Source organism: Pan paniscus, chromosome 1, assembly GCF_029289425.2.
Source record: "Pan paniscus chromosome 1, NHGRI_mPanPan1-v2.0_pri, whole genome shotgun sequence".
NCBI classification, from domain to species: domain Eukaryota; kingdom Metazoa; phylum Chordata; class Mammalia; order Primates; family Hominidae; genus Pan; species Pan paniscus.
The window spans coordinates 214590708-214616669 of NC_073249.2; the positions used below are offsets into that span (position 1 = coordinate 214590708).

General features: G+C 44.5%; 1 protein-coding gene and 2 pseudogenes across 1 annotated transcript; 1 reads left to right on the forward strand and 2 right to left on the reverse strand.

Annotated features, from left to right (window-relative positions):
- Positions 1 to 5770: 5770 nt before the first annotated feature.
- LOC129395009 (PRAME family member 10-like) lies at positions 5771 to 10164 on the reverse strand (annotated as a pseudogene).
- A 9261-nt stretch (positions 10165 to 19425) lies between these two features.
- On the reverse strand, positions 19426 to 20594 carry LOC134728965 (heterogeneous nuclear ribonucleoprotein C-like 2). Its single transcript, XM_063596223.1, has one exon. It carries the CDS (start codon positions 20358 to 20360, stop codon positions 19479 to 19481), a length of 882 nt encoding a protein of 293 aa, XP_063452293.1. The 5' UTR covers positions 20361 to 20594; the 3' UTR covers positions 19426 to 19478.
- A 1382-nt stretch (positions 20595 to 21976) lies between these two features.
- LOC134728966 (PRAME family member 2-like) lies at positions 21977 to 25035 on the forward strand (annotated as a pseudogene).
- Positions 25036 to 25962: the final 927 nt, after the last annotated feature.

Here is a 25962-nt window from a genome sequence, read left to right on the forward strand (position 1 = left end):
CACTGCTCCCTTCAAGAATTTTGAAATGACCTAAACCAAAGCACAATCAACTTTTTTGAAATAAAGACAGAACTGCATTTAGAGGAAAACATTCAATGCTTCAAATTGTTCATATGAAAAAAAAAAAGGACTGGATATAGCTCTGTGCTATCGTAGGCTGTACTGTCACCATCACAGACCGACTGACTGTAGGTCAGATGGGAGTGTCCTTACAGAAATTAGTGACTTACCAGATCTGGATGTAGTTTAGAAGGTGCTCAGACCTCAGGAAGAACCAGGCAGGAACTCCAGGCTTGAAGACTTTGGGTCTCTCCTGTGGGTCTTTAGAAGCTTTTACTGACCTTTCTTATCACAACTCCCCCCCACGCCCCTCCACGTATCCGCTGCTAGCTTCCAGTCAAAAAGCAATATATGATTACATTTGTGAAGCTCCACCCAGTTAATCCTAATTGGGTTTTTGGCTTTCCCCAGATTAATGGATTGAGTCAGATATCCATTCATATCACATATCTATATTCAGTTCGTGAAGCAAGAAATTGACAGTGTTAGGGATAGGGTAGAAGTCAAGAATACTTTCATTCAAGGGTGTGCGAGGTTGCTCATACCTGTAATTCCAGCACTTTGGAAGGACAAGGTGAGTAAATCACCTGATGTCAGGGGTTCAAGAGGAGCCAGGTCAAAAAGGTGAAACCCCGTCTCTACAAAAATACAAAAATACAAAAATTAGCTGGGCATGATGGCAGGCGCCTGAAACCCAGCTACTTGGGAGGCTGAGGCAGGAGAATTGCTTGAACCCAGGAGGCAATGGTTGCAGTGAGCCAGAATTGTGCCACTGCACTCCAGTCTGGGTGACAGAGGGACATTCTGTCAAAAAATAAAAAAATCATTCATTCATGAACTCCACAGACACTGATGGTATTTTACTAATATGTGCACTTCATAGTCTTGAGTGTGAGGCAGGGAAGGATTTGATCTGTTTACGACATTAGACAGAAAAATAAAATCTGAAAGTAGTGTTGTTAGGAGATCCTTGGCCACATCAAAAGATAAAAATGCTTTATACTTTAAAAAGCTTTCTAAAAACAGAGGAGTCATCCCTACGAAATCAGAATGAAAATCTCAATGTATTGAATGGTCTTCGGGATTTTGTATAACCTAAGGTAGCAGATTACATGCTCGTTCTGGTGGAGGAGAGGTGCCACTGAGGGCGTGAGTGGTCTCAGGGCTTAGGTTAAGGCTTCTTTGGAAGAAATTGAAACCACATCGATAAACTTTATAAATTTAATCAGTGAAGAAGGGAGGGAGAGAAACAAAAATAAACCAAGCTTGCAACACATTCAGCATTCATCAGGAGGTCTTCTTGCTCTCTGACCTGGTTCTTCATGGTTGCTGGCAGCCTACTGTTCCAAAATCATATAGACCTTAGATTACAGTTCCCCTTAACTTCCCTGCAGACAACGATTCAAGCATTGCAAAACATTAACTTTTTCATTTGAGATATTCTTTCAGGTTCTGCATGTCAGTGAAACTACTGATGCCAGCTGATCTGAAGGGCCCTGCAAGGCACCAACTCACCAAAGAATGCAGTTTCTACATCCTGTTGACTTCTTCCCTCTTACCGCTACCCCAACTTTCCGGCCCCTTGCTATCCAGCATCCACTGGAAACCCTCAGTACTCCTTGGGGAGATGAATTTGAGGATCTCCTCCTAGCTTCTCATTCAGCCACCTTGTGATCATTAAACTCTCTGCTGCAAACCCTGCTGTCTCAGAATATTGCTAAGCTACTGTGCAGCAGGCATAGGAACCTGATGGTCCTGTAATAAAGTCATGCGAAAATTGCAAATGGGAAGTGAGGGTGGAGCTGGTCAGGGTTGAGCTGGGTTTTTAATGGGAACCTGGGAGTGAACTAAGACTTGCTGAACATGTTGGGGGTTATTGAGTGGGTGTAAGAGGAATCTATCTAACATTGCACTGATGCCCTTTTGGTTTTAATCCTTATGACCAAGTATGAGTCTTTCAAAACAATTTGTATAATCCTCCTTATTTTTCCTTTCAAAACCTTCAACTTCCTTTATCTCCCCAAATAATCTCACATCTATTCCCATTTCTTTGCTTACTTAATAATAAACATTTTTTTTTTTACAGAGTCTTCTTCTCTGTTAAGTAGACCATATATTTTGTTGCCACACAAGATTCGCAACCTGGTTCTCTGGACAGAAAGGGTCAAAAGGATCCCATTCCTCAACAGCTGGGGGTGATGTAAAGGTCATGGTTATTCTTTGTCATATCTGCACCTGCATATTGCCAGTGAAAACTTGCAGGTCACATTGGGCAGGCTTCCAAATTCACCACCTGTGGAAGGTCTTTTGCTTGGCTTACATCCTGTCCCTGAGTAAAGAGTCTGATCGTGACTTCATGAGTGCTTCAAACTCTACAAGTATTGATGAAGGCTTCCACCCACTGACAGTGAGAAGGCACTGATTTGATGCTGATCATGAAGTTTTGCTGGTTGTCTTGCAAGGAATATGTTTTATTCTTTTATCTTGTCATCTAAAGCCAATGATTGTAACCTCTGTATTGTCCCTTCCAATGGAAAAAACAAAAACAAAAACTCAACTCTATTTGAGCCTTGTCAGGTCAATAAAACAAAAGAAAATTTAAAAAAATAATTGATAGGAGGAGTCCCATTCCCAGCCCGGGCAATAGAGTGAGACTCCATCTCAAAAGGAAAAAAAAAAAGGCCGGGCACGGTGGTGGCTCACACCTGTAATCCCAGCACTTCAGGATGCCAAGGCAGGTAGATCACGATGCCAAAAAATTGAGACCATCCTAGCCAACATGGTGAAACCCTGTCTCTGCTAAAAATACAAAAATTAGCTGAGCATGTTGGCACCCACCCATAATCCTAGCTACTCAAGAGACTGAGGCAGGAGAGTCGCTTGAACTCAGGAGGAGGAGGTTGCAGTCAGCCAAGATTTCCCCACTGCACTCCAACTTGGTGACAGAGCAAGACTCCGTCTGAAAACGAACAAACACAAACGAACAAACAAACAACGAAAAAATCTGGAAAAATAAATTCTGAAAGAATTTCCATCTCTATGAATTCATCTTCAGAACTGATAGCATTTCCTGCTTGGCATTTTTTGCCTACATTTTTGGCATAAGATCTATCAACAAAAAGTATGAACCCAGGTTTGTGTAATGGAATATCTTAAACATCAATAGGAGGAGTCAATAGTTCTGATGCCACACACACAGGTATGGTCTTCTCCATCATCAGGAAATGGTAACCAAGTGGTAGAGTTTTCCAGAGTGTAGCATTTGAAATGGAGATTTGAAGGTGACAAGGAAAGGATTTTGTAAGACATTAGTGTACAAGTTGAGCAATGTTGGTTCCTGTCACAATATTTTTATTGATTGATTTATTTTATTCATTTATTTTTTGAGATGGAGTCTTGCTCCATCACCAGGCTGGAATGCAGTGGCACGATCTCAGCTCACTTTGACCTCTGCCTCCCCGGTTCAAGCAATTTTCCTGCCTCAGCCTCCTAAATAGCCGGGACTACAGGTGCATGCCACTACATCTGGCTAATTTTTTGTATTTTTAGTAAAGACGGGGTTTCACCATGTTAACTAGGATGGACTCAATCTCCTGACTTCGTGGTCTGCCCGCCTCGGCCTCCCAAAGTGCTGGGATTACAGGCCTCAGCCACCATGCCCGGTCGGTTCACATCAAAATTTAAGAGGTATTCAATTGCATATGAAACTTGTAGGCAAAGTTTATTTCTTTTTTCTTTAAAGCATTAATTAATTAATTTATTTATAATGTATTTATTTATTAATTTTTTTTTGAGATGGAGTTTCACTCTTGTTTTCCAGGCTGGAGTGCAATGGTGCGATCTCGACTCACTGCAACCTCTGCCTCCCTGTTCAAGTGATTCTCCTGCCTCAGTCTCCCAGTTAGCTGGAATTACAGGCACAGGCCACCACACACAGCTAGTTTTTGTATTTTTAGTAGAGAGAGAGTTTCACCATATTGCCCAGGCTGGTCTGGAACTCCTGACTACAGGTGATGCACCCACCTCGGCCTCTGAAAGTGCTGAGATTACAGGCATGAACCACCGTGCCCGGCCTAGACTCATCACTTTTAATACTTTCTACATCACATGAAGAAGAAGAGCAGAAACACTTGAGTACTTCATGAAGGTCAAGGTTGGTATGAGTTTGGATTCCAATATGATCAATTTCTGCTTTTAGGGAAACAAGCAGTTCAGGTTAAGGAAGGTCAGGAAACTCTAGGGTTTTCTCTCCCTCCAAAGAAAGCTTTACGCATCACCTTAACAGAGAAAGCAAATCTCATCCCCATGTTGTCACTTAATAAAAAGCCACACTTTCCTAAAAATGGTCCAAATGTCATTTGGACTGCTTCAAACACAGGAATTTTCCGAACTTCATGTGAAACCCCTCCTCAGAAATATTTTCCTTTCTCCAAGGGATTTGCTGATATATTGGCTGTAAACTGGATATGGCAGCCCTGGTTTCCACCAATACTGTACCTAAGTCTGCAATGATCTTAATCTCAGCTTCTCCATTTTTATTTAAAGCTATTATAGAAAACAATTTACCAGAGAGTTATTTTAAATTCCATCAATATGGAGGCATCAGAAATGTCCTCTAGCCAGATGTGGTGGCTCATGCCTGTAATCCCAGCACTTTGGGAGGCTGAGGTGGGGGAATAACCTGAGGTTGGGAGTTGGAGACCAGCCTAACCAACATGGAGAAACCCTGTCTCTACTAAAAATACAAAATTAGCCAGCTGTGGTGGTGCATGAATGTAATCCCAGCTGCTTGGGAGGCTGAGGCAGGAGAATCACTTGAACTCGGGAGGTGGAGGCTGCAGTGAGCTGAGTTCCCACCATTGCACTCCAGCCTGGGCAACAATAGTGAAACTCTACCTCAAAAAAAAAAAAAAAAAAGTCAGAAAAGTAAAGAAAAACAAAAAAGAAATGTCCTCTAATGTGAACAACCTCTGGGACAAAAGCCTTCTGTCCAATAGAGACCTGGTGCATAGGTGGACAATTTTCATTCCAATGGCCTGTTTCAAAGGTGGCAGGCAACTCTAGCAGGGTTTCTGTGTTTACACCAAACTGGATTTGAGTTTTAATAGTAAGGGGAGCTCCCCCATAAAAAACCAACTGAAAATAATGGATGCTATGAAGAATATGGAGAAATGAGAACCCTGGTACAACATTGGTAGTTATGTAAATTAGTACAACTACTATGGAAAGCAGTATGGAGTTTCCTCCAAAAAATAAAAATAGGATTACCATATAAACCATAAATCCCACTGCTGGATATATATCCAGAAAAAAAAAAGAAATATATCCAGGAGATATCTACACTACCATGTTGGTCAGGCTGGTCTCGAACTCCTGACCTCAAGTAATCCACCTGCCTCAGCCTCCCAAAATTCTGGGATTACAGGCATGAGCCACTGCACTCAGCCTGCACTCTCCTATTTATTGCAGCACTATCTACAATAGCCAAAATTTGGAATCAACATAAGTGTCCATCAACAGATGAATGGATCAAGAAAATGTGGTAAACATACACAACAGAATATCGTTGAGCCATAAACATGAAGGAAATCCTGTCCTCTGCGACAACATGGATGGAACTGGAGGGCGTTATGTTGAGTGAAGTAAGCCAGATACAGAAAGACAAACATGGCATGTTCGCACTCATATTTGGGAATTAAAAAACACGAAACTTAAAAATAGTAAAATGACGGTTATCAGAAGCTAGGAAGGGTACTGGGAAATAGAGAATAAGAAGGGGATGGTTAATGGGAACAAAAACAGAGACAGGAATAAGATCTGGGGTTTAGTAGCACAATAGGGCAAGTCATGTTGACAATAGTTCGTAGTAAATTTCTACATAATTAAAACAATGGAATTGGAATGTTGCTAGCAGAAAGAAATGATAAATTCTTGAGATGGTGGATATCCCAGTTACCATGATTTGAATATTACGCATTTTATGCTTGTATCAGAATATCAGGCCAGGTGCAGTGGCTCATGTCTACAATCCAAGCACTTTGGGAGGCTGAGGCAAGTGCTTTTCCTGAGGTCAGGGGTTGGAGACCAGACTGGCCAACATGGTGAAACCACCTTTCTACTGAAAATACAAAAATTAGCCAGGTGTGGTGGCGGTTCCTTGTAGTCCCAGCTACTCGGGAGGCTGAGGCAGGAGAGTTGCTTGAACCCAGGAGGCTGATTTCTAGAGACTTCTGATACATAAATGTCTAAAACAGGTTGATCAATCGTGGAAGACACCAGAAAGTTTCCATTCAGGTTCCATTTATTTTTGACATTTTTAAATAACCATCCTTGCGGTGGTAACTCCTGCATCAGTCTACAACTTCAGGCTCCATTTCTGAGTCTAGAACACAGGTCCCTGAAGGCCTCATTGATTCCAAGTCAGCATTTTTAACCCAGTCCTGCCCCCGGCTGAGTCACCTTTGTTTTTCCACTCACGGTGAGCAGGTGCCTGAAACACACAGCTGTGTGCTTCCTTTAAGAAACGGCTGACCGGGCCCGGCTGCACACACTTGTAAACCTGGAACTGTGGAAGCCCAAGGCGGTCAGATCACTTGAGGTCAGGAGTTAGAGGCCAGCCTCCGCCAACATTGTGAAACCCTGTCTCTACTAAAAATACAAAAATTAGCCGGGCTTGGGGCCCACACCCATAACACCAGTTACTTGGCAGGCTGAGGCAGGAGAATGACTTGAACCCAGGAGATAAAGCTTGCCATGAGCTGAGATTGTGCCACTACACTTCATCCTGAGGGACAGAGTGAGACTCTGTCTCAAAAATAAAATAAAATAAAATAAAAATATAAACAATTAAATTAAATTCAAATAAAAAATGCACCCATGTACAAGATTTTAGTTCCCAAGTGTCCGGAAGAAAGCTTATCCATCCCACTAACCAGGCCTTCCCTAGGAGCAAAGATGGAACTCCAGTTTCTCAGATGGCCATGAGCCACAGGAAGGGCAGGGGGTGGGACCAAAGAAGATCCTCCTGTTCTGCCTGACTTCCCTGAGTGTACGCATCAGCTCAGCCCGAATTGGGGTGAGGATCTCCCAATTGGCATGATCCCTGTTGTCAAGACACTCCAGAGGCGCAGGATACATGTCCAGGCCTAACTTGCTCAGCCTGCCTGTGTGACGCAGCAGATCTTTCAGAGCATTCATGGATGTCTGATTTCCATGAAAGTAGAAGGTGGTGAGCTGGGAACAGTGGCTCAGGGCAGGCAGGGAGACCCTGAGTTGGGGGGCCTGGATCCGACAGTTCTCTGAGACGAGGGTCTTCAGAGTAGCATCAACTTTCTCCAGCAGAACTCCAAGGGGCTCAAGATTGGTGGTCCCCATCAGGATATGAATCAGACACAGCTCCTTTAGCTGACTGAGGCTTGGGCACTGAGACAGACACTCCATGTCCCGATCAGTTAGGTAAGCATCACTGAATATAAAGGCCCCCAAGGGGTTCTTGAGGTACCTGGGGAGAGCAAGAAGTTAGTTATGGGCAATGGTGCCAGTTAGAGGAGGGGGGTGGGAAATCATCTCAATGGTAAACTTGAAGTGGGCATTGAGTAATTCTGCACCTTACTACCACACAGGTGTTATAGTAACTGCAACGGGGAAGCCTGTTTCACCCAAACACAAGTTTGTTCCCATCACCAGATGATGGTCTGCATGCAAGGTGCTGCCTGATGAAGACTCAGATCATTCAGGGGCAGCTCTATTTTAGGCTCCGTCCTTTCAGCCTCGCTTGTGTGATTGGTACCACTCTCACACCTACTCCCTCACCCTCCATCCCAGAAGCATGCACTTCCCATATCAATTACCTTTCCTGGAGTTCGAAACAACCTTTCACACACAGGGAATTACAGACAGGATCATTGGTGTTTATTAAGCTGCTGAGGACGGAGCTTCTACTGTGAAATGCACAGGTTTCATGCACTTTCCCTTCTTCTTTTTCTTTTCTTTTTTTTTTCTTTTTTTTTTTGACACAGAGTCTCACACTGTAACTTAGGCTGGAGTGCAGTGGCACAATCTCAGCTCACTGCAGCCTTCACTTCCCTTGCCTCAGCCTCCCAAGTAGCTGGGATTACAGGTGCCTGTCACCATGCTCAGCTAAATTTTGTATTTTTAATAGAGATAGGGATTCACTGTGTTGGCCAGGGTGGTCTGAAACTCCTGACCTCGTGATCTGCCTGCCTCAGCCTTCCAAAGTCCTGAGATTACAGGCGTGAGACATCGCACCAGACTGCACTTTCCCTTCTTTCATACCCTCCTCTTTATGAAGAATACGTTTTCATCATATTAACTTTATACACACTTCCTAAGGAGGAATTCACAAATGCACCTTCACTAGATCTGAACCCCCAACTAACTAGCTCCCTATACATCTCTCTCTGTAGCATCTACCCCAGGCCATCCCTCTGCCCTTATTTGAGTGGTCTTGTGATACCAACTTCAGGATATAGAACACTGAACAGCTTAATGAGTTGACATTCTAGCATCCCATTCCCTGTGACATCCCCAGTGGATGGCACACAGTAGATGCCCACTAACGCTTACTGTGAAAAAGAACAAAACTATGTGTTATGGTCTGCAGAGAAAGCCCAGCATTGTTTCCTACCTGAGCAGGTGCTCCAGGTGCTCTTTGATATTACTGACCTTTCTTATATAATGCATCTGGGGGTAGTACAGGCAGAGGAATGGACAATCCAAGTCAGGAATGAACTGCCATTGGCCGCTCACGTATAACTCAGGCTCATAACCGAAGGCTAAAAAGTTTGCGAAGATTGCTCATCTGGCTCAGGTAAGGGGCAAACTTTCCTGTTTTATTGAGAGAGCACTTTTTCCAGACTTCCAACTGCTGGATACTGTCTGGGTATGTCTTTTCCAATAGATTTCTGAAACTTGAAGTTGGCATTGAGTAATTCTGCACCTTACTACAACACAGGTGCACTAGGCCTCTTCTGTAGTGGATCCACCTTCAGAGGTAGCTCAGGCATTCATCCTGTGTACTTTCCTCTAGGCAGAGGTCTATGAACACCTTCAAGGGCTGGCACTCTCCCATCCTTGGACAGTCCTCCACTGTCTTCCTCTTACTCATGGCTTCTGGGGAGCAGGGGAGGACCCTGACTCCAGACCATATGGTCCAGAAATTCTCATCAACATCCCTCAAATCCAGCACTTGAAGTTTCCACCTCCTGTGCGTAACATAAGGGAAAAGCTCAGAATGTAGGCAAGGACCGACCCTTGACCTGAACTTTCACTCCACATCCAGGACATGAGTCAGCTGCTCCTGTCCCAGTGCTCCTCCTTCTGTCTTTTCTCCATCCCGTTCCCCCTTGGATTCTGCGTGGTACCCACTTCTAGTACCTTTACCTTCCACTGGGAGGAAGCAGGTTCCTGTTTCCTCAGTGGACCCTGTATGGTGAGCATTCCTTTTCCGGAGGATCTGGGCAATGGCCAAGGCCTCTCATGGGCACCATCAGAAGCCTCTGAGCCACCCTAGCTCCCACACACTGCCACTCCTCCTGAGCCAGCTGTCCCTTCCCTGGATGCCTGGACCCTTCCCACCAGGCCACCTGAGTCACCTCAACTGGGGCAAACCTTCTGGAACACTAGTGTATCAAGTCCCTTCAGCACAGCTCGCAAGGTCTCCAGATGAGGTGTCTTCATCAGGGATCCCAGAGGGAGGTGAAGGGAGGGCCAGGCCTGCACCATCAGCTTCAGGGCCTCACAACATCTCATGCTGATGGCCTCCATGAACATCAGAGGGGAGACCTCCCTGGGCAGCTAGTCCAGGGTGAAGATGGTCAAGAACTGGTTCCTCAGCAGGCTCTGCCCTGCCAGCTCCAGGAGTCTGGATGGGGCCTGGAGGCTCATTCTGACAAATCTGAAAGGAAAAACTCTACAGCACAATCCAGCAAAAAGGCAAGTTCCTCAGGCCGATCCCCTGCAACCCCCAATTCTCCCAGGGCCCAAGTCATTTCTCTAGCATGTGTGAAAGAGCCCTCAGTTTACTCCAGTTCCTTTCTGCAATAAGTGGCCACAGAGACATAGTTCTACCCTTCTGGTACCATGAAGAATGTGTCCCAACTTCTAAAGAGCAGGCAAGATCCCTCCTAGTCTATGAATTATTAGCCACTGATCCACTAAACTCATAGCACTGCAAATGTTACCGAGGATCTCTGAAGCTCAGATCTCATACCCAGCTACTCTTTTATTTTTTGACTTTTTGTAAAGACAGTGGGTTTCACTATGTTGTCCAGGCTGGTCTTGAACTCCTAGACTCAAACAATCCACCCACTTTGGCCTCCCACAGTGCTGGGATTGCAGGCATGAGCCTCTGCCTGGTCTCATTATTGAAAATTTCAGTGAGAAGCTTTGAAAGCTATGTGACAGTGTTATGCATCATTGGCAAGACACAGATGTTTCCAATACACACCTCTCACACATATTCAAAATGAACCACTTTGGCTGTGTGCAGTGACTCACACCTGTAATCCCAGCACTCTGGGAGGCAGAGGCAGGTGGATTATCTGAGGTCAGGAGTTTGAGACCAGCCTGGCCAACATGGTAAAACCCTACCTCTACCAAAATTAGAAAAATTAGCCAGGTGCGGTGGTCTGTGCCTATAGTCGAAGCTACTAGGGAGGCTGAGGTGGGAGGATCGCTTGAACTCAGGAGGCAGAGGTTGCAGTGAGCTGACAATACACCGCTGCACTCCAGCCTGTGAAATAGGCTAGATTCAAAAAAAAAAAAAAAAAAAAAAAAAAAAAAAAAGAAAAGAAAAGAAAAGAAAAGAGAGAGAGAGGGAGAACTACATTTGATTTGACTTCTTAAACTCTACACAGTTAATCCTGATTGGATTTTTGGCTTTCTTCCAGATTAACTGATTGAATTAGATATTCATCCATGAAAGTGAAAGATTTAGGGATAGGGTGAAAGTCCAGGAGTCATTCACTGATTCCCTCCACAAACATGGAGGTTTACTAATATGTGTCCTTCATAGTCCTGAGTGTGAGATAGGGAAGAGTTGAATCTCTTCCTGATATTAGAGAGAAAGAAAGCAAACTTGAAAGTATCTTTGTTGAGGGATCCTTGGCCACATCAAATTTATCAAAATATTTCAGAGTTAAAAAAGTTTTCAAAGACGGAGTTGACAGTCCCCAAGAAAACACAATAGAAATCTTCATGTATCCAGTGATCACCTGGGTGGTATAATCTAATTTTTTTTGGTGTGGGTGAAGCTGAGTGTCACTTTGTCGCCCAGGCTGGAGTGCAGCAGCTCCATCTCAGCTCACTGTAACTTCCGCCTCTGAGATTCAAGCAATTCTCATGCTTCAGCCTTCCACGTAGCTGGGATTACAGGCATGCACCCCAACACCCATGTCTCCATTCGGGAGGAAGAATTACAGTGAGGATGTGATTGGTTTAAAATTAAGGTCAAAGATTCTCTTTGGTTAAGGTTTTTTTTTGTTTGTTTTGTTTTTGTTTTTGTTTTTAGCAGGGTCTTACTCTGTTGCCCAGGCTGGAGTACAGCAGTGGTGTGAGCATGGCTCACTGCAGTCTCAATCTTCTGGACTCAAGTGATTCTCCCATGTCAGCAAACCAAATAGCTGGGAATACAGATGCATGCTACCATGCCTGGCAAATTAAAAGATATATATATTTTGTAGAGGCTGACCACCATTGGCTCACGGCTGTCGTTCCAGCACTTTGAGGGGCTGAGGCAGGAGGATCACTTGATGTCAGGAGTTTGAGACCAACCTGGCCAGCATGGTGAAACCCCACCGCTACTAAAAATACAAAACTTAAGCAGGCATGGTGGCAGAGGGATGTAATACCAGCTACTCAGGAAGCTGAGGCTTGAAAAGCCTGGGAGGAAGAGGTTGCAGTGAGTTGAGCTCTTGCCACTGCACTCCAACCTTGGCAACAGAGTGAGACTCCATCCCCGCTTCAAAAAAAGAATGTTTTGTAGAGATGCATTTTTGCCATGTCGCCCAGGTTGGTCTCAAACACCTGGGCTCAAATGAACCTCTCGCTTTGGCCTCCCAAGGTGTTGAGGTTATGGGCATGAGTCATTGCTCCCATCAAGAATTTTGAAATGACATAAACCAAAGCACAATCCAATTTTTTGAAATAAAGACAAAACTGCATATAGAGGAAAAAATTCAAATCTTCAAATTGTTCATATATATATATAAAAGACAGATATAGCTCGGTGCCATCAAAGGCTGCATTGTCCCAGTCCCAGACCAGCTGACTATAGATCAAATGGGAGTGTCCTTCCAGAAATGAGTGACTTACTAGATCTGGACTGAGTTTGCAGAGTGCTTAGACCTCAGGAAGAACCAAGCAGGAACTCCAGACTTGAAGACTTTGGGTCTCTCCTGTGGGTCTTCAGAAACTTTTATTGATCTTTCTAATCACAATTCCCACCCACACCCCTCCATGTATTCAGTGCTTGCTTCCAATCAACAAGTGCTATCTGATTGCATTTCTGAAGCTCCACCCAGTTAATCTTGATTGGGTTTTTGGCTGTCCCCAGATTACTGGATTGAATCAGATATCCATTCATATCAGCTATCCATATTAAGTTCATGAATCAAGAAATTGACAGTGTTAGGAATAGGGTGGAAATCAAGAATTCACTCATTAAAGGCCGGGTGAGGTGGCTCACACCTGTAATCCCTGCACTTTGAGAGTCCAAGTTGGCTGGATCACCTGAGGTCAGGCGATCAAGACCTGCAACGCCAACATGGTGAAACCCCATCTCTACAAGAACACAAAAATTATCCTGGCATGATGGCAGGTGCCTGTAATCCAGCTACTCAGGAGGCTGAGGTGGGAGAATCGCTTGAATCCAGGAGGCAATGGTTGCAGTGAGCCAAGATTGCACCATTTCACACCGTTCTGGGTGACAGAGTTAGACTTTGTCAAAAAAAAAAAAAAAAAAAAAAAAGAATTCATTCATTCATGAACTCCGCAAACACTGATGGAATTTTACTGATATATGACCTACATAGTCCCGAGGTTGAGGCAGGGAAGGGTTTGATCGGTTCCGGATAGTAGACAGAAAAATAAAACCTGAAAGTAGTGTTGGGAGATCTTTGGCCACATCAAAATTATAAAATTGTTTTATAGTTAAAACAGCTTTATAAAACAGAGGAGTCATCCCTACAAAATCAGAAAAAAAATCTCCATGTATCGAATGGTCTTGTGGGTTTTATATCACCTAAGGTAGCAATTTATTTGCTCATGCTGGTGGAAGAGAGGTGCCACTGAGGGCTTGAGTGGTCTCAGGGCTTAGGTTAAGGCTTGTCTGGAAGAAATTGAAACCGTATCTCTAAACTTTATAACTTTAATCAGTGAAAAGGAGAAGGGGAGAAACAAAAACAAACCAAGCTTGCAGCACATTCAGCATTCACCAGGAGGTCAGCTTGCCCTCTGACCTGCTTCATCATGGTTGCTGGCAGCCTACTGTCCCCAAATCGTGTAGAACTTAGACTACACTTCCCCTTAACTACGCTGCAGACAACAATTTAAGCATTGTGAAACATTCACTTTTTCATTTGAGATATTCTTTCAGGTTCTGCATGTCAGTGAAACTACTGATGCGAGCTGATCTGAAGGGCCCTGCAAGGCATCCACTCACCAAAGAATGCCGTTCTGACATCGTGATAACTTCATACCTCTTATTGCCATCAAACTACACCAACTTTCCAGCCCCTTGCTATCCAGGATCCACTGGAAACCCTCAGTACTCCTTGGGGAGATGAATTTGAGGATCTCCTCCCAGCTTCTCATTCAGCCACCTTGTGATCATTAAACTTTGTGCTGCAAACCCTGCTGTCTCAGAATATTGGTAAACTACTGTGCAGCAGGCATAGGAACCTGATGGTCCTGTAACAAATTTATGTCAAAATTATAAAGGGAAGTGAAGGTGGAGGCTGGTCAGAGTGGAGCTGGGTATTTTAATGGAATCCTGGGAGTGAATGAAGACTTGGTAAATGTGTTGGGGGTTATTGAGAGGGTGGAGGAGGAATCTTTCCAACATTGCACTGAGGCTCCCTTGGTTTTCATACTTGTGACCAAGAATGAGTCTTTCAAAAAAATTTATGCAATTCTCCTCATTTTTCCTTTCAAAACCTTTGTCTTCCTTTACTTCCCCGAATAATCTCACATCCATTCCCATGGCTTTGCTCATTTCATAATAAAAATCCTTTTTTTTTTTTTTTGTGGAGTGTCTTTCTCTGTTAAGTAGACCATATATTTTGTTGCCACACAAGATGAGTAACCTGGTTTTATGGAGAGAAAGGGACAAAAGAATCCCAATCCTCAACAGCTAGTGATATGAAGGTCAGGATTATTCTTTGTCATATCTGCACCTGCATATTGCCAGTGAAAACCTGCAGGTCACATTAGGTAGACTTCCAAATTAATCATCTGTGGAAGGTCTTATGATTGGCTTACATCCTGTCCCTGAGTAAAGAATCTGATCTTGACTTCATGAGTGCCTGAGACTCTTCAAGTAGACTGATGAAGGCTTCACCCAGTGACAGTGAGAAGGACACTGATTTGATTCTGATCGTGAAGTTTTGCTGGTTGTCTTGCAAGGAAAATATTTTTGCCTGTCATGTTGTCATCTAAAGTCAATGATTGTAACCTCTGTATTGTCCCTTCCAATGGAAAAAACAAAAACAAAAAAGCTCAACTCTGTTAGAGCCTTGCCAGGATAAAACAAAAGAAAATTAAAAAAAAACAACTGATAGGAGGAGTCCCATTCCCTTCTTTCAACCTTTCTTATAAAAGCATTCCAACTTGTAACAGACTTTGGAAAACACTCATTTTGTCAGTGTGTGTCTTCCAGGTCGATCCTGACATTTAGCTTCCAATGAAGCTTTGTTTAATTATTTCTGCCTCAACAGCCTGGGCAACAAGAGTCTGGGACACCACCTAGATTAGACCCAGTTACACTAATGTTTTCTATGCATAGAGATAAATTACCAGTAATGAAATCAATAATAGTCATAGGCCACCCATTTGCACCTATAGCTTCTTCCAGTACCAAGTCATTTAATTATCAATATTAACCAACCTTCCAAAGGAAGGATAACAAACCTTATCATGAAGTTAGCATCCTCAATTGCTTCCCAACTGTGTATGAGAGCAGGTTCTACTATTATTTGGGATCCTTCCCTTTCATCTAAATGACTCCATAGCCAGTAATTGCTTTGGTTAGTGAGAGTGGCTACATTTTGAACAGGAGACCTTAGAAAGTGTTTGGTTTGAGTGGTGAAAGTACCTAACAATATAAAATACAGGTTTGAGAATTTTGTGTTAATACAAAACAAAACCAAGTCTCAGTCAATGGAAGAAGATCAAATGGAGTCTTGCTCCATTGTCTTGGAAAAGCTGTCTAACATGTGATGATGTCTGCTTCTAGGGAAGACTTTTCCTAGGGTATCTTTAAGTTTCAGTCATCTGGTACGGTCCCGTCCATTGCTGCTCATGCGCAGATTTCCCTTGGTGTCATTTCTAAAGGATGCAATCTCCAAATGCTAGGGCAGGAAGATCTAAGCATCACTGAAAGCCTCCTTCACCTACTGGAAATAGTCTTTGAAATTCTGCATCAAGGTCTTGCAGTATTAATTCATATTGTTACTGAATGATGGGCTCACTCTCCTAAGTGCATAGAACCCAATACTATGACACCATCTTTGAGAAAAGAAAAAAAGATTCGGCCAGGTGTGGTGGCTCATGCCTATAATCCCAGCACTTTAGGAGGCTGAGGCAGGCAGATCCCGATGTCAGGGGTTCAAGACCAACCTGGCCAACATGGTGAAACCCCACTTCTGCCAAAAATAATAAAATTAGCTGGGTGTGGTGGTGTGTGCCTGTAATCCCAGCTACTTAGGTGGCTGAGGCAGGAGAACCCCTTGAACCCGGGAGGCAGAGGTTGCAGTGAGCCAAGGTAGCACCACTGTACTCCAGCCTGGGCAACAGAGACTCTGTCTCAAAAATAAATAATAATAATCCAGATTTCTTTGTCAGTTTAGCTAATTTTAGTTTAAAGATACCATTTGTTCACTCAACCTTTATAGAATACCAAGGATAATGAAGTTAATGCTAGTGTCATTGGATCTGTAAAATTTTATCTGTGTGATAACCTGCCCAGTAAACTGAATTCTCATACCATTAGAGATTTCTCCAGAATTGCCCCAGAAAGGAAGCACATTTTATAATCACTTATTTGCTATGACTGCATCATCAGCCTTTCTAAAAAGGTAAGCTACAACTCATCCTGAAAATGGAAACCCAATCACAAGAATTTTAGCCTTTTTACACGGCTCACTGTCATCATTTGTCCATGACAACCCCCCTTCTTGCAGCTATATATGTGTATGTCTACCTATTCATATCTATATCTATATCTATCTGTTTCCTTTTATTACCATTATTCACTTCCACTCCCCTTTCCATATATTGCCACTCTACTCTTTGACCTAGCCTTGAATTTGCATGTGACCTTATATAATATAAGTATATGGAAAGTATATAGAATATATACTTGCATTTTTATGTGTATTTATTTTAATCCACATATATGCTATAGCGTAGGGTGCTAGAGAAGAGGGCCTCACAATTAATTGTCCAGTCCCGGACACTTTGGAGAGTGAATGGACATGCTGTTATAATTATTATTAGTAGTATTTTTTGGAGATGGAATCTTGCTGTGTGGCCAGGCTGGAGTGCAAAGGTGCTATCTTGGCTCAATGCAACCTCCACCTCTCGGGTTCAACTGTTTTTCCTGCCTCAGCCTCCCAAGTACTTGAGAATACAGGTGCCTACCACCATGCCCGGCTATTTTTTGTATTTTTAGTAGAAATGGAGTTTCTCCATGTTGGCCAGGCTGGTCTCAAACTCCTGATCTCAGGTGATCCACCTGCCTCGGCTTCCCAAATTGCTGGGATTACAGGTATGAGCCACCATGCCCGGCCTCTCGCGTGCCTTTTTAAGTTGATGGGAAAATGACAGCCAGGATAATTTATGACCATAGTGAGAATTATTGGAAATCTTTAAGGCTGTTTTTCTTACAAAACCACAATGGTAGGATTAAACAGTCTGAATGGGACGCTAGCATGTAGAGCCTTCTAAACTCTCTTTCTCTCCTTTTTTGGGGAATTTGGGATCTGCCTACTGATTACAATTAATTGCACTTTTTTAACTGTTTGATTAAGATCTTTTTTTTTTCGACAGTCTGACTCTGCTGCCCAGGCTGGAGTACAGCACTGGTGTGAGCATGGCTCACTGCAGCATCAATCTTCTGGGTTCAAGGGATTCTCCCACCTCAGCCACCCAAGTAGCTGGGACTACAGATGCATGCCACCATGTGTAGGGAAAAGAAAGAGAGATCAGACTGTTACTGTGTCTATGTAGAAAAGGAAGACATAAGAAACTCCATTTTGACCTGTACCCTGAAGAATTGCTTTGCCCTGAGATGCTATTAATCTGTAACTTTGCCCCAACCTTGAGCTCACAAGAACACGTGTTGCATGGAATCAAGGTTTAAGGGATCTAGGGCAGTGCAGGATGTGCCTTGTTAACAATATGTATACAGGCAATATGCTTGGTAAAATCATCGCCATTCTCCATTCTTGATAAACCAGGGGCACAATGCACTGTGGAAAGCCACAGGGACCTCTGCCCTGGAAAGCCGGGTATTGTCTAAGGTTTCTCCCCATGTGATAGCCTGAGATATGGCCTCTTGGGATGGGAGAGACCTGACCATCCCCCAGCCCAACTCCCGTGAAGGGTCTGTGCTGAGGAATATTAGTAAAAGAGGAAGGCCTCTGGCAGTTGAGAAAAGAGGAAGGCCTCTGTCTCCTGCCTGTCCCTGGGAATGGAATGTCTCGGTATAAAACCCAATTGTAGATTTGTTCTATTCTGAGATAGGAGACAAACTGTCCTGTATTGGGAGGTGAGACATGTTGGCAGCAATGCTGCTCTTTTATTCTTTACTCCACTGAGATGTTTGGGTGGAGGGAAGCATACATCTGGCCTACATGCACATCCAAGCAGAGTACCTTCCCTTGAACTCATTTGTGACACAGATTCCTTTGCTCACGTTTTATGCTGAGCGCCGGTCCCCTGGGCCCCCTGTTCTTTCTCCATACTTTGTCTCTGTGTCTTATTTCTTTTCACAGTCTGTCGTCCCACCTGATGCGATATACCCACAGGTATGGAGAGGCTGCTCCCCTTCAACCATGCCCATCTCATTTTTTAAAAAAGAGGCAGGGCATTGGTGGCTCACTGGTGTAATCCCAGCCCTTTGGGAGGCCAAAGCAGGTGGATCACTTGAGGTTAGGAGTTTGAGACCAGCCTGGCCAACATGGTGAACTGCCATCTCTATCAAAAATATGAAAATGAGCTGCTCATGGTGGTGGGTGGCTATAATCCCAGCTACTCAGGAGGCTGAGGCATGAGAATCGCTTGAGCCTGGGAGGCAGAGGTTGGAGTGAGCTGAGATTGTGCCACTCCATTCCAGCCTGGGTAACAGAGTGAGCCTCCATCCCGCCCCTCAAAACAAATGTTTCGTAGAGACAGGGTTTTGCCATGTTGCCCAGGTTGGTCTCGAACCCCTGGGCTCAAATGATCCTCCCGCCTTGGCCTCCCAAAGTGTTGTAGTTACAGGCATGGGTCACTGCTCCCACCAAGAATTTTTTTTCTTTAAATTGCTGGTTTAATAAGGACTTGTTTATTTTGAGGAAAAAGGTCCCAAACATCAAGCTGTTCACAAAAACAACCCACAGTATCAACTTTAGAAAACACATTTGAAGACTAAAACACCAATTTTGTTTCTGAGGATGCATTTGACATGCCAACTCTCATTCACAAAAATACATTGTTAGATTTTTGTTGAACTGCCCCACACAGCACACTAATATGGGGTGTAACACACATACTTGTAACTCCAAGCTGCTTTCAGGAGCTACTCAACCGAATGAGATTGCCTTTGCAGTTAGGGAAGCAACTACTGAACTTATGTATGAAAGAAAAGAACCGTATTCCCTGCATAAAAAGAAATTATTTTGGAGACAGTTGATAAAAACCATACAACCTTTTTACTGTTAAGTCATAAAGAGGTGTCAAAATTAAAAGCAAAAATTACAGGGTAAGACTTAGGAAAACTACTAGGGGTGTCAAGGGAAGTGAAAATGGGACTAGGCGCAGGGCAATATGAATTAATGAATGTGGGAAGGACAAGGATGGGGAGAACAGTAAGCATGTGCTGAAGATACTAAGGGAGAGGTTCTGGTGAAAAATTTGTTGTTAGACAAGCTCCTAGGTAAAGAAACAATGGGATAAGATTTCTCAACCCCACTATGTGCTTAAGAGTCATCCTGGCCATTGGTGCTGTCTCTGTTATCCTCTCCTTCCTCAGCCTCTTTTTCATTATTCTTGATCAACTCTAGCTGGTTGTCCCCCTGATCTTCATTATCATCATCATCCAGTGGGTCCCCCTCCTCAGCAGAGTCTTCTGCACCCCCCTCAGACTCCATCTTCACATGAGTCTCATCGTTCTTCATGGAGCTACTGCTCTGCTCCTCTTCTGACTTAGCATTTTTCACCTCTACCTCTTGTTTGCTCTGTTCCTTTTCAATTTTTTCCAGGTTTTCCAGGAGAGAATCCACTTTCTGTTTTATCTGGGTCAACTCCTGCTTAATGGCCTGAAGGTCATCTCCTTTCAGCTTTCCAGACTTGGAAGATCCCCGCTTTCCACTCTTAGAATTGAAGCCACTTTTGCCCCTTCGTGAGGTGTTTCCTGATACACGCTGACGTTTCGAGGGCACTACAGTCAGAGCAATGGGAGGAGGAGGAGGTACACGTGCTGGGAAACTGTACATCCCATCATAATAATGCCGTTGAAAGCCATAGTCCAAGTCAAAAGAGGAGCCGTACATCTCCGCTGCTGATCGGTTCACACCTGCGTTTCCTCGGTTCACTTTTGGCTCTTCAGCCAGGTTAATATCTACAACTTGGCTAGCAATCATTCTGCCATCCTCTCCTGCTACAGCAGCCCGGGCATTTTTCTCCTTATCATATTGAACGAAGGCAAAGCCCTTATGAACAGAGCAGCCCGCAATTTTGCCATACTTGGAAAAGATCGCCTCCACATCCGATTTCTTGACAACAAGAGTGTTGAGATTCCCAGTGAACACACGGGAGTTCATGGAGTGAGGATCCATCTTGTTGGTAACGTTGCTGGCCATTGTGTTGGATGATAAGGTTTCTCCAAAAGCCAAAAACAGGAGGCGGGAGGGAGAAGAGATTCGATTCTAAGTCTCCTACTGCCGGGTTCTACGTGGAGAAGCTGACTGCAGCTCGAGGCCAGAAATGCAGCCAAAACAGCTCAGTCTTCCTCTCTTCACAAAATGGCTCCCAACAAGAATTCTGAAATGACGTAAAGAAAAGCACAATCAACATTTTTGAAATAAAGACAAAATTGCATTTAGAAAAAAAATCAAAGCTTGAAACAGTGCTCTAGAATAGCGTGGTAGCACTTTTACAGTTTCTGGTTAATTTTCTTTTTGAGATGGAGTTTCCCTATTGTTGCCCAGGCTGGAGTGCCATGGTGTGGTTTGGCTCACTGAAATTTCTGCCTCCTAGTTACATGTGATTCTCCTGCTTCAGCCTCCTGAGTAGCTTGGATTACAGGCACTCACCACCATGCCCAGCTAATTTTTGTATTTTTAGTAGACACGGGGTTTTGTCATGTTGGCCATGCTGGACTCAAACTCCTGACCTCAGGAGATCTGCCCACCTCAGACTCCCAAAGTGCTGGGATTACAGGAGTGAGCCAGCACGCCCAGCTACAGTTAGCATTTCTATACATACCTTCCAAATGCTGTGGAATACCATCACACCACTTTTACAGTTCCAGTGAATTAGTTTGTTTTTTTCTGCGATGTACTCTGAGTGTGTCACCCAGACTGGAGTGCAGGGCCCTGAGCTGGGCTCCCTGGAAACTCTGCCTCTGGGCTTCAAGTGATTCTCCTTCCTCTGCCTCCAGAGTAGGTAGGATTACAGTCATGCATGACCACATCTGGCTAATATTTAAATTAATTAATTTATCAATTTGTTTATTTTTGAGTCAGAGTCCAACTCTGTCACCCAGGCTGGAGTGCAGTGGTACGATGTCGGCTCACTGCAACCTCTGCCTTCTGGAGTCAAATGATTCTTAATTTTTGTATATTTAGTAGAGACATGGTTTCATTATGTAGGCCAGGCTGTTCTCAAACTCCTGACCTCAAGTGATCTGCCTGCCTTGGTGTCCAGCAGTGTTGGGATTACAGACATGAGCCACAGCACCTGGTCCATTTCTGGTAGAAAATTTTCAAAATAAAAAATAATGGCATCGATTTTAGGGAGTCCCTTTAGTGTTCCCCCAGCATGTTCATGGTGTAAACTGAGAATGGAGGCTGTCTGGGCCCACGGGACACTCATTCTGAATGCTTTAGGGTGGTAAGTGACAAGAAATTTTTCCTCAAAGAGGTAGAGCTTGGATTTCAGGATCCTCAGTGGCACTGTCCAGTGGTTCTGGGATTCAGTGGAGCGAAGGATGAAAATTAATGGGTCAATGGTCTCTTTGACCCCTCCTTCCTTGGTGTTTGGAAGATATTCTTCCTGGTTTCCTTGGAAGCAGGAGAAGAAGTATAGATGTGAGGCCACCAAGCACAGTGGAATTGGGGTAAAGTGGTAATTTTTCAACCTCTACCAGAGCAATGATATTGGTCCTAGGGGAAGATGAGGTGATTGTGTTTGCCCTGAGAGTGATACATTTTCCCTGGATTTGTCTTCTAGAGATTTTTCTTGAAGATTCATCAGGATGAGCATCCAGGCCCCACCGAGACTCCTGGAGCTGGCAGGGCAGAGCCTGCTAAGAGACCAGGCCTTGGCCATCTCTGCTGTGGAGGAGCTGCCCAGGGTGCTCTATCTCCCACTCTTCATGGAGGCCTTCAGCAGGAGACACCTCCAGACTCTGACGGTGATGGTGCAGGCCTGGCCCTTCACCTGCCTCCCTCTGGGATCGCTGATGAAGACGCTTCATCTGGAGCCGTTGAAAGCATTGCTGGAAGGGCTTCATATGCTGCTTACACAGAAGGATCGCCCCAGGTGAGGTGACCCAGGAGGGCTGATAGATAGGGCTTAGGTGTCCAGGGAAAGAACAGCAGGGTCAGGCAGAGAAGTAACCCAAGTGTGGCCCAGAGTCTTCTGATGGTGTTGGCGAGGAAGCTCAGGGAGGCTTTGGCCATTGTCCAGATCCTCAGAGAAAGGACTGCTCACCATACAGGGTCCACTGTGGGAACAGAAACCGGCTTTTACTCAGGGGAAGGTAAAGGGAATAGAAGTGGGGACCAGTCAGAATCCAAAGGGAAAAGGGATTGAGAAAAGACAAAGAGAACAGGGAGCACTGAGGACAGGAGCAACTGATTTATGGGATGAGAATGAAAGCAAAGGTCAGGGATGAGTCCTTCTAAATTCTGAGCCTCTCCCTTACTTTATCCATAGGAGGTGGAAACTTCAAGTGCTGGATTTGCGGGATGTTGATGAGAATTTCTGGGCCATATGGCCTGGAGCCTGGGCCCTGTCCTGCTTCCCAGAGGCCATGAGTAAGAGGCAGACAGCAGAGGACTGTCCAAGGACGGGAGAGCACCAGCCCTTAAAGGTGTTCATAGACATCTGCCTCAAGGCAATACCCCAGGATGAATGCCTGAGATACCTCTTTCAGTGGGTTTACCAAAGGAGAGGTTTAGTACACCTGTGCTGTAGTAAGCTGGTCAATTATCTAATGTCAATTAAATATCTCAGAAAGTCATTGAAAATAATGTGCACATGTACCCTAAAACTTGAAGTATAATGAAAAAAAAAGAAAATAATATACCTGAATAGTATTGAGGAGCTGGAAATTCACAACACGTGCTGGCCACATCTGATAAGAAAGCTTCGTTGTTACCTGAAGGGGATGAAGACTCTTGGCAAACTCGTTTTCTCCAGGTGCCATCATTACACGTCAGATAATGAACTCCAGGGATGGTTAGTCGCCAAATTCAGCTCTGTGTTCCTCAGGCTGGATCACCTCCAGTTGCTTAAAATAAAATTGATCACCTTCTTCAGTGGGCACCTGGAACAGCTGATCAGGTGAGAAAGGATTGTGCACTTTGTATGCAGACCACAGCACAGACTTGTTCTGTTACAGCAAACACTAGAAGGCATGTACTGTGTGCCAGCCAGTGGCAACGTCACAGTGAAGGGGACACCAGAATGTCAACACATTGTCCCATTCAGTGTTCCATGTCCTGGAGTGGCTATCACAGGATCACTGCAATAAGGGCAGAGGGGTCACCTGGGGTAGAAGCTAGAGAGGGACATCATGTACAAGCTAGTTAGTGGGGGTTTCAGCTCTATTGGGGGTGCACGTGTGAATTTCCTGTTACAAAGTGTGTTTCAAGTTGATATGATGTCAAAGAGATAATAGAAGAGGGTATGAAAGGAGGGAAAGCACATCAAACCTGTCCATTTCACAATAGAAGGTCTGTCCTCACCAGCTTAGTGATCACGAATGATCCTGTCTCTAATTCCCTGTTTGTAAAAGGTTGTTTTGAACTCCAGGAAAGGTAATTGACATGGGAAATGTGTGCTTCGGGGATGGAGGTGAGGGAGTAGGCATGAGAGTGGTAAAAAGTGACAGTTGGTTTGCAGATGCAGGCATGTCAGGGAGCCCCTGCTGACATGTAGTCCTAGCTGATGTCCCTAGACCTTGCTCAGTTGAGTTCTTTGTGCACATCTCCCACCGGGTACCTGTGGCCCAGAGATGAAGTTTTCTGCTAAAAGATGAAAAAAAAAGGCTTTAGAGATTTCATGGCCTTGAGCCAATCACACAAGCAATGGTGAAAGGGCTGAGGCTAAAATGGGACGGCCCCTGAACGATCAGGGTCCTCATGATGCAGCAACTTGCATGAGGACCATCATCAGATGGTGGCAACAAACTTGTGTTTGGTTGAAGCAGGTATTTTCCTTGAGGTTATTCCCCACTACCTTCATCTAACTGGTACCATTGCCCAGAACTAACTTCTTGATCTCCACAGGTGCCTCCAGAACCCCTTGGAGAACTTGGAATTAACTTGTGGCAACCTATTGGAAGAGGATGTGAAGTGTCTCTCCCAGTTCCCAAGCCTCGGTTACCTAAAGCATCTGAATCTCAGCTACGTGCTGCTGTTCCGCATCAGTCTTGAACCCCTAGGAGCTCTGCTAGAGAAAATTGCTGCCTCTCTTGAGACCCTCGTGTTGGAGGGCTGTCAGATCCACTACTCCCAACTCAGTGCCATCCTGCCTGGCCTGAGCCACTGCTCCCAGCTCACCACCTTCTACTTTGGCAGAAATTGCATGTCTATTGACGCCCTGAAGGACCTGTTGCGCCACACCCGTGGGCTGAGCAAGTTAAGCCTGGAGACATATCCTGCCCCTGAGGAGAGTTTGAATTCCTTGGTTCGTGTCATTTGGGAGATCTTCACCCCACTTCGGGCTGAGCTGATGTGTACACTGAGGGAAGTCAGGCAGCCCAAGAGGATCTTCATTGGCCCCACCCCCTGCCCTTCCTGTGGCTCATCACCGTCTGAGGAACTGGAGCTCCATCTTTGCTGCTAGGGAAGGCGTGCCCAGTGGGGTAGAGAAATCCAAAGTTCTCTTCCAGGCACTTGGACACTAAAATCTACTATGTAGGTGCAAACTATTTTTCTCTTTTCTTATTTATTTCATTTTTTAATAATTCCAAAATTTTTATTAAAGACAATTTGAGACAGGGTTTCTCTGTGTTGCTCTGGGATCCTCCTGCCTCCGCTGGGCTTATGGGATCCTCCTGCCTCAGCTTCCTAAAGTGCTGGGATTACTGGCATGAGTGACTGTGTCCAGGCCACATGCAACTTAAAGGAAGCACAGGGAAGTGCTCAGTGTGAGGGAAAAAAACATAACAGCAGGGGGCAAGGCTGAAGGAAAATATTGAGGTGACATCAATGAGAACTTCAGGGACCCGTGTCCTACAGAGTCGGAAAGAGAAGCTAAAGTTCTACAGTGATGAGAATGTTATCCCTGCAAGGATGGTTACCAAGGAATATCAGAAATAAAGAGCCCCTGAATGAAAACTTTTAACCTGTTGTAGCAATTTATCCACCAGAAATATCTTGTTATTGAGTTACTGATGGAAAAATAATGAAATACTACTTTGTCTGTGATTGAGTTTCAGCTGTAGAACATCAAAGCAACCAAATAAAATTTGATCATTTTAAGTATTTCCCACCCATTCTTGTTCTTTGTTTTGTTTTGGAGACAATATCTCAGTTTGTCATTTAGGCTGGAGTGCAGTGGTGCAATCTGGGCTCATTGCAATCCTTTCCTTCAGGGCTCAAGTGATTCTTGTGCCTCAACCACTCAAATAGCTGGGACTGCAGGCACGTTCCACCAAGACTGGCTGATTTTTGTATTTTTAATAGAGATGGGGTTTTTCCATGTTGATCAGCCTGGTCTCAAGATCCTGGCTTTGAGTGATCCACTGACCTTGGCCTCCCAAAGCGCTGGGAAAACAGGCATACAGATGATCTCCACCCATTCTTTACTTCTCTTCAGTCATCAGTTTTTTTCTTACTTTTTTGCCCAAGGGGAGCAGCTCGGTCAGGCGCGAAGGGACGGGCAGAGAGGGGCCCCAAGGAGAAGATAGGAATGGGGTGGTGCCACGCTCTCACAAGATGTGCGGATGCCAGGCCCAGAAGGCATAGCTGGGGCCATCCATTAGGGGGCCAGGGTGAGAAGCAGAAATGG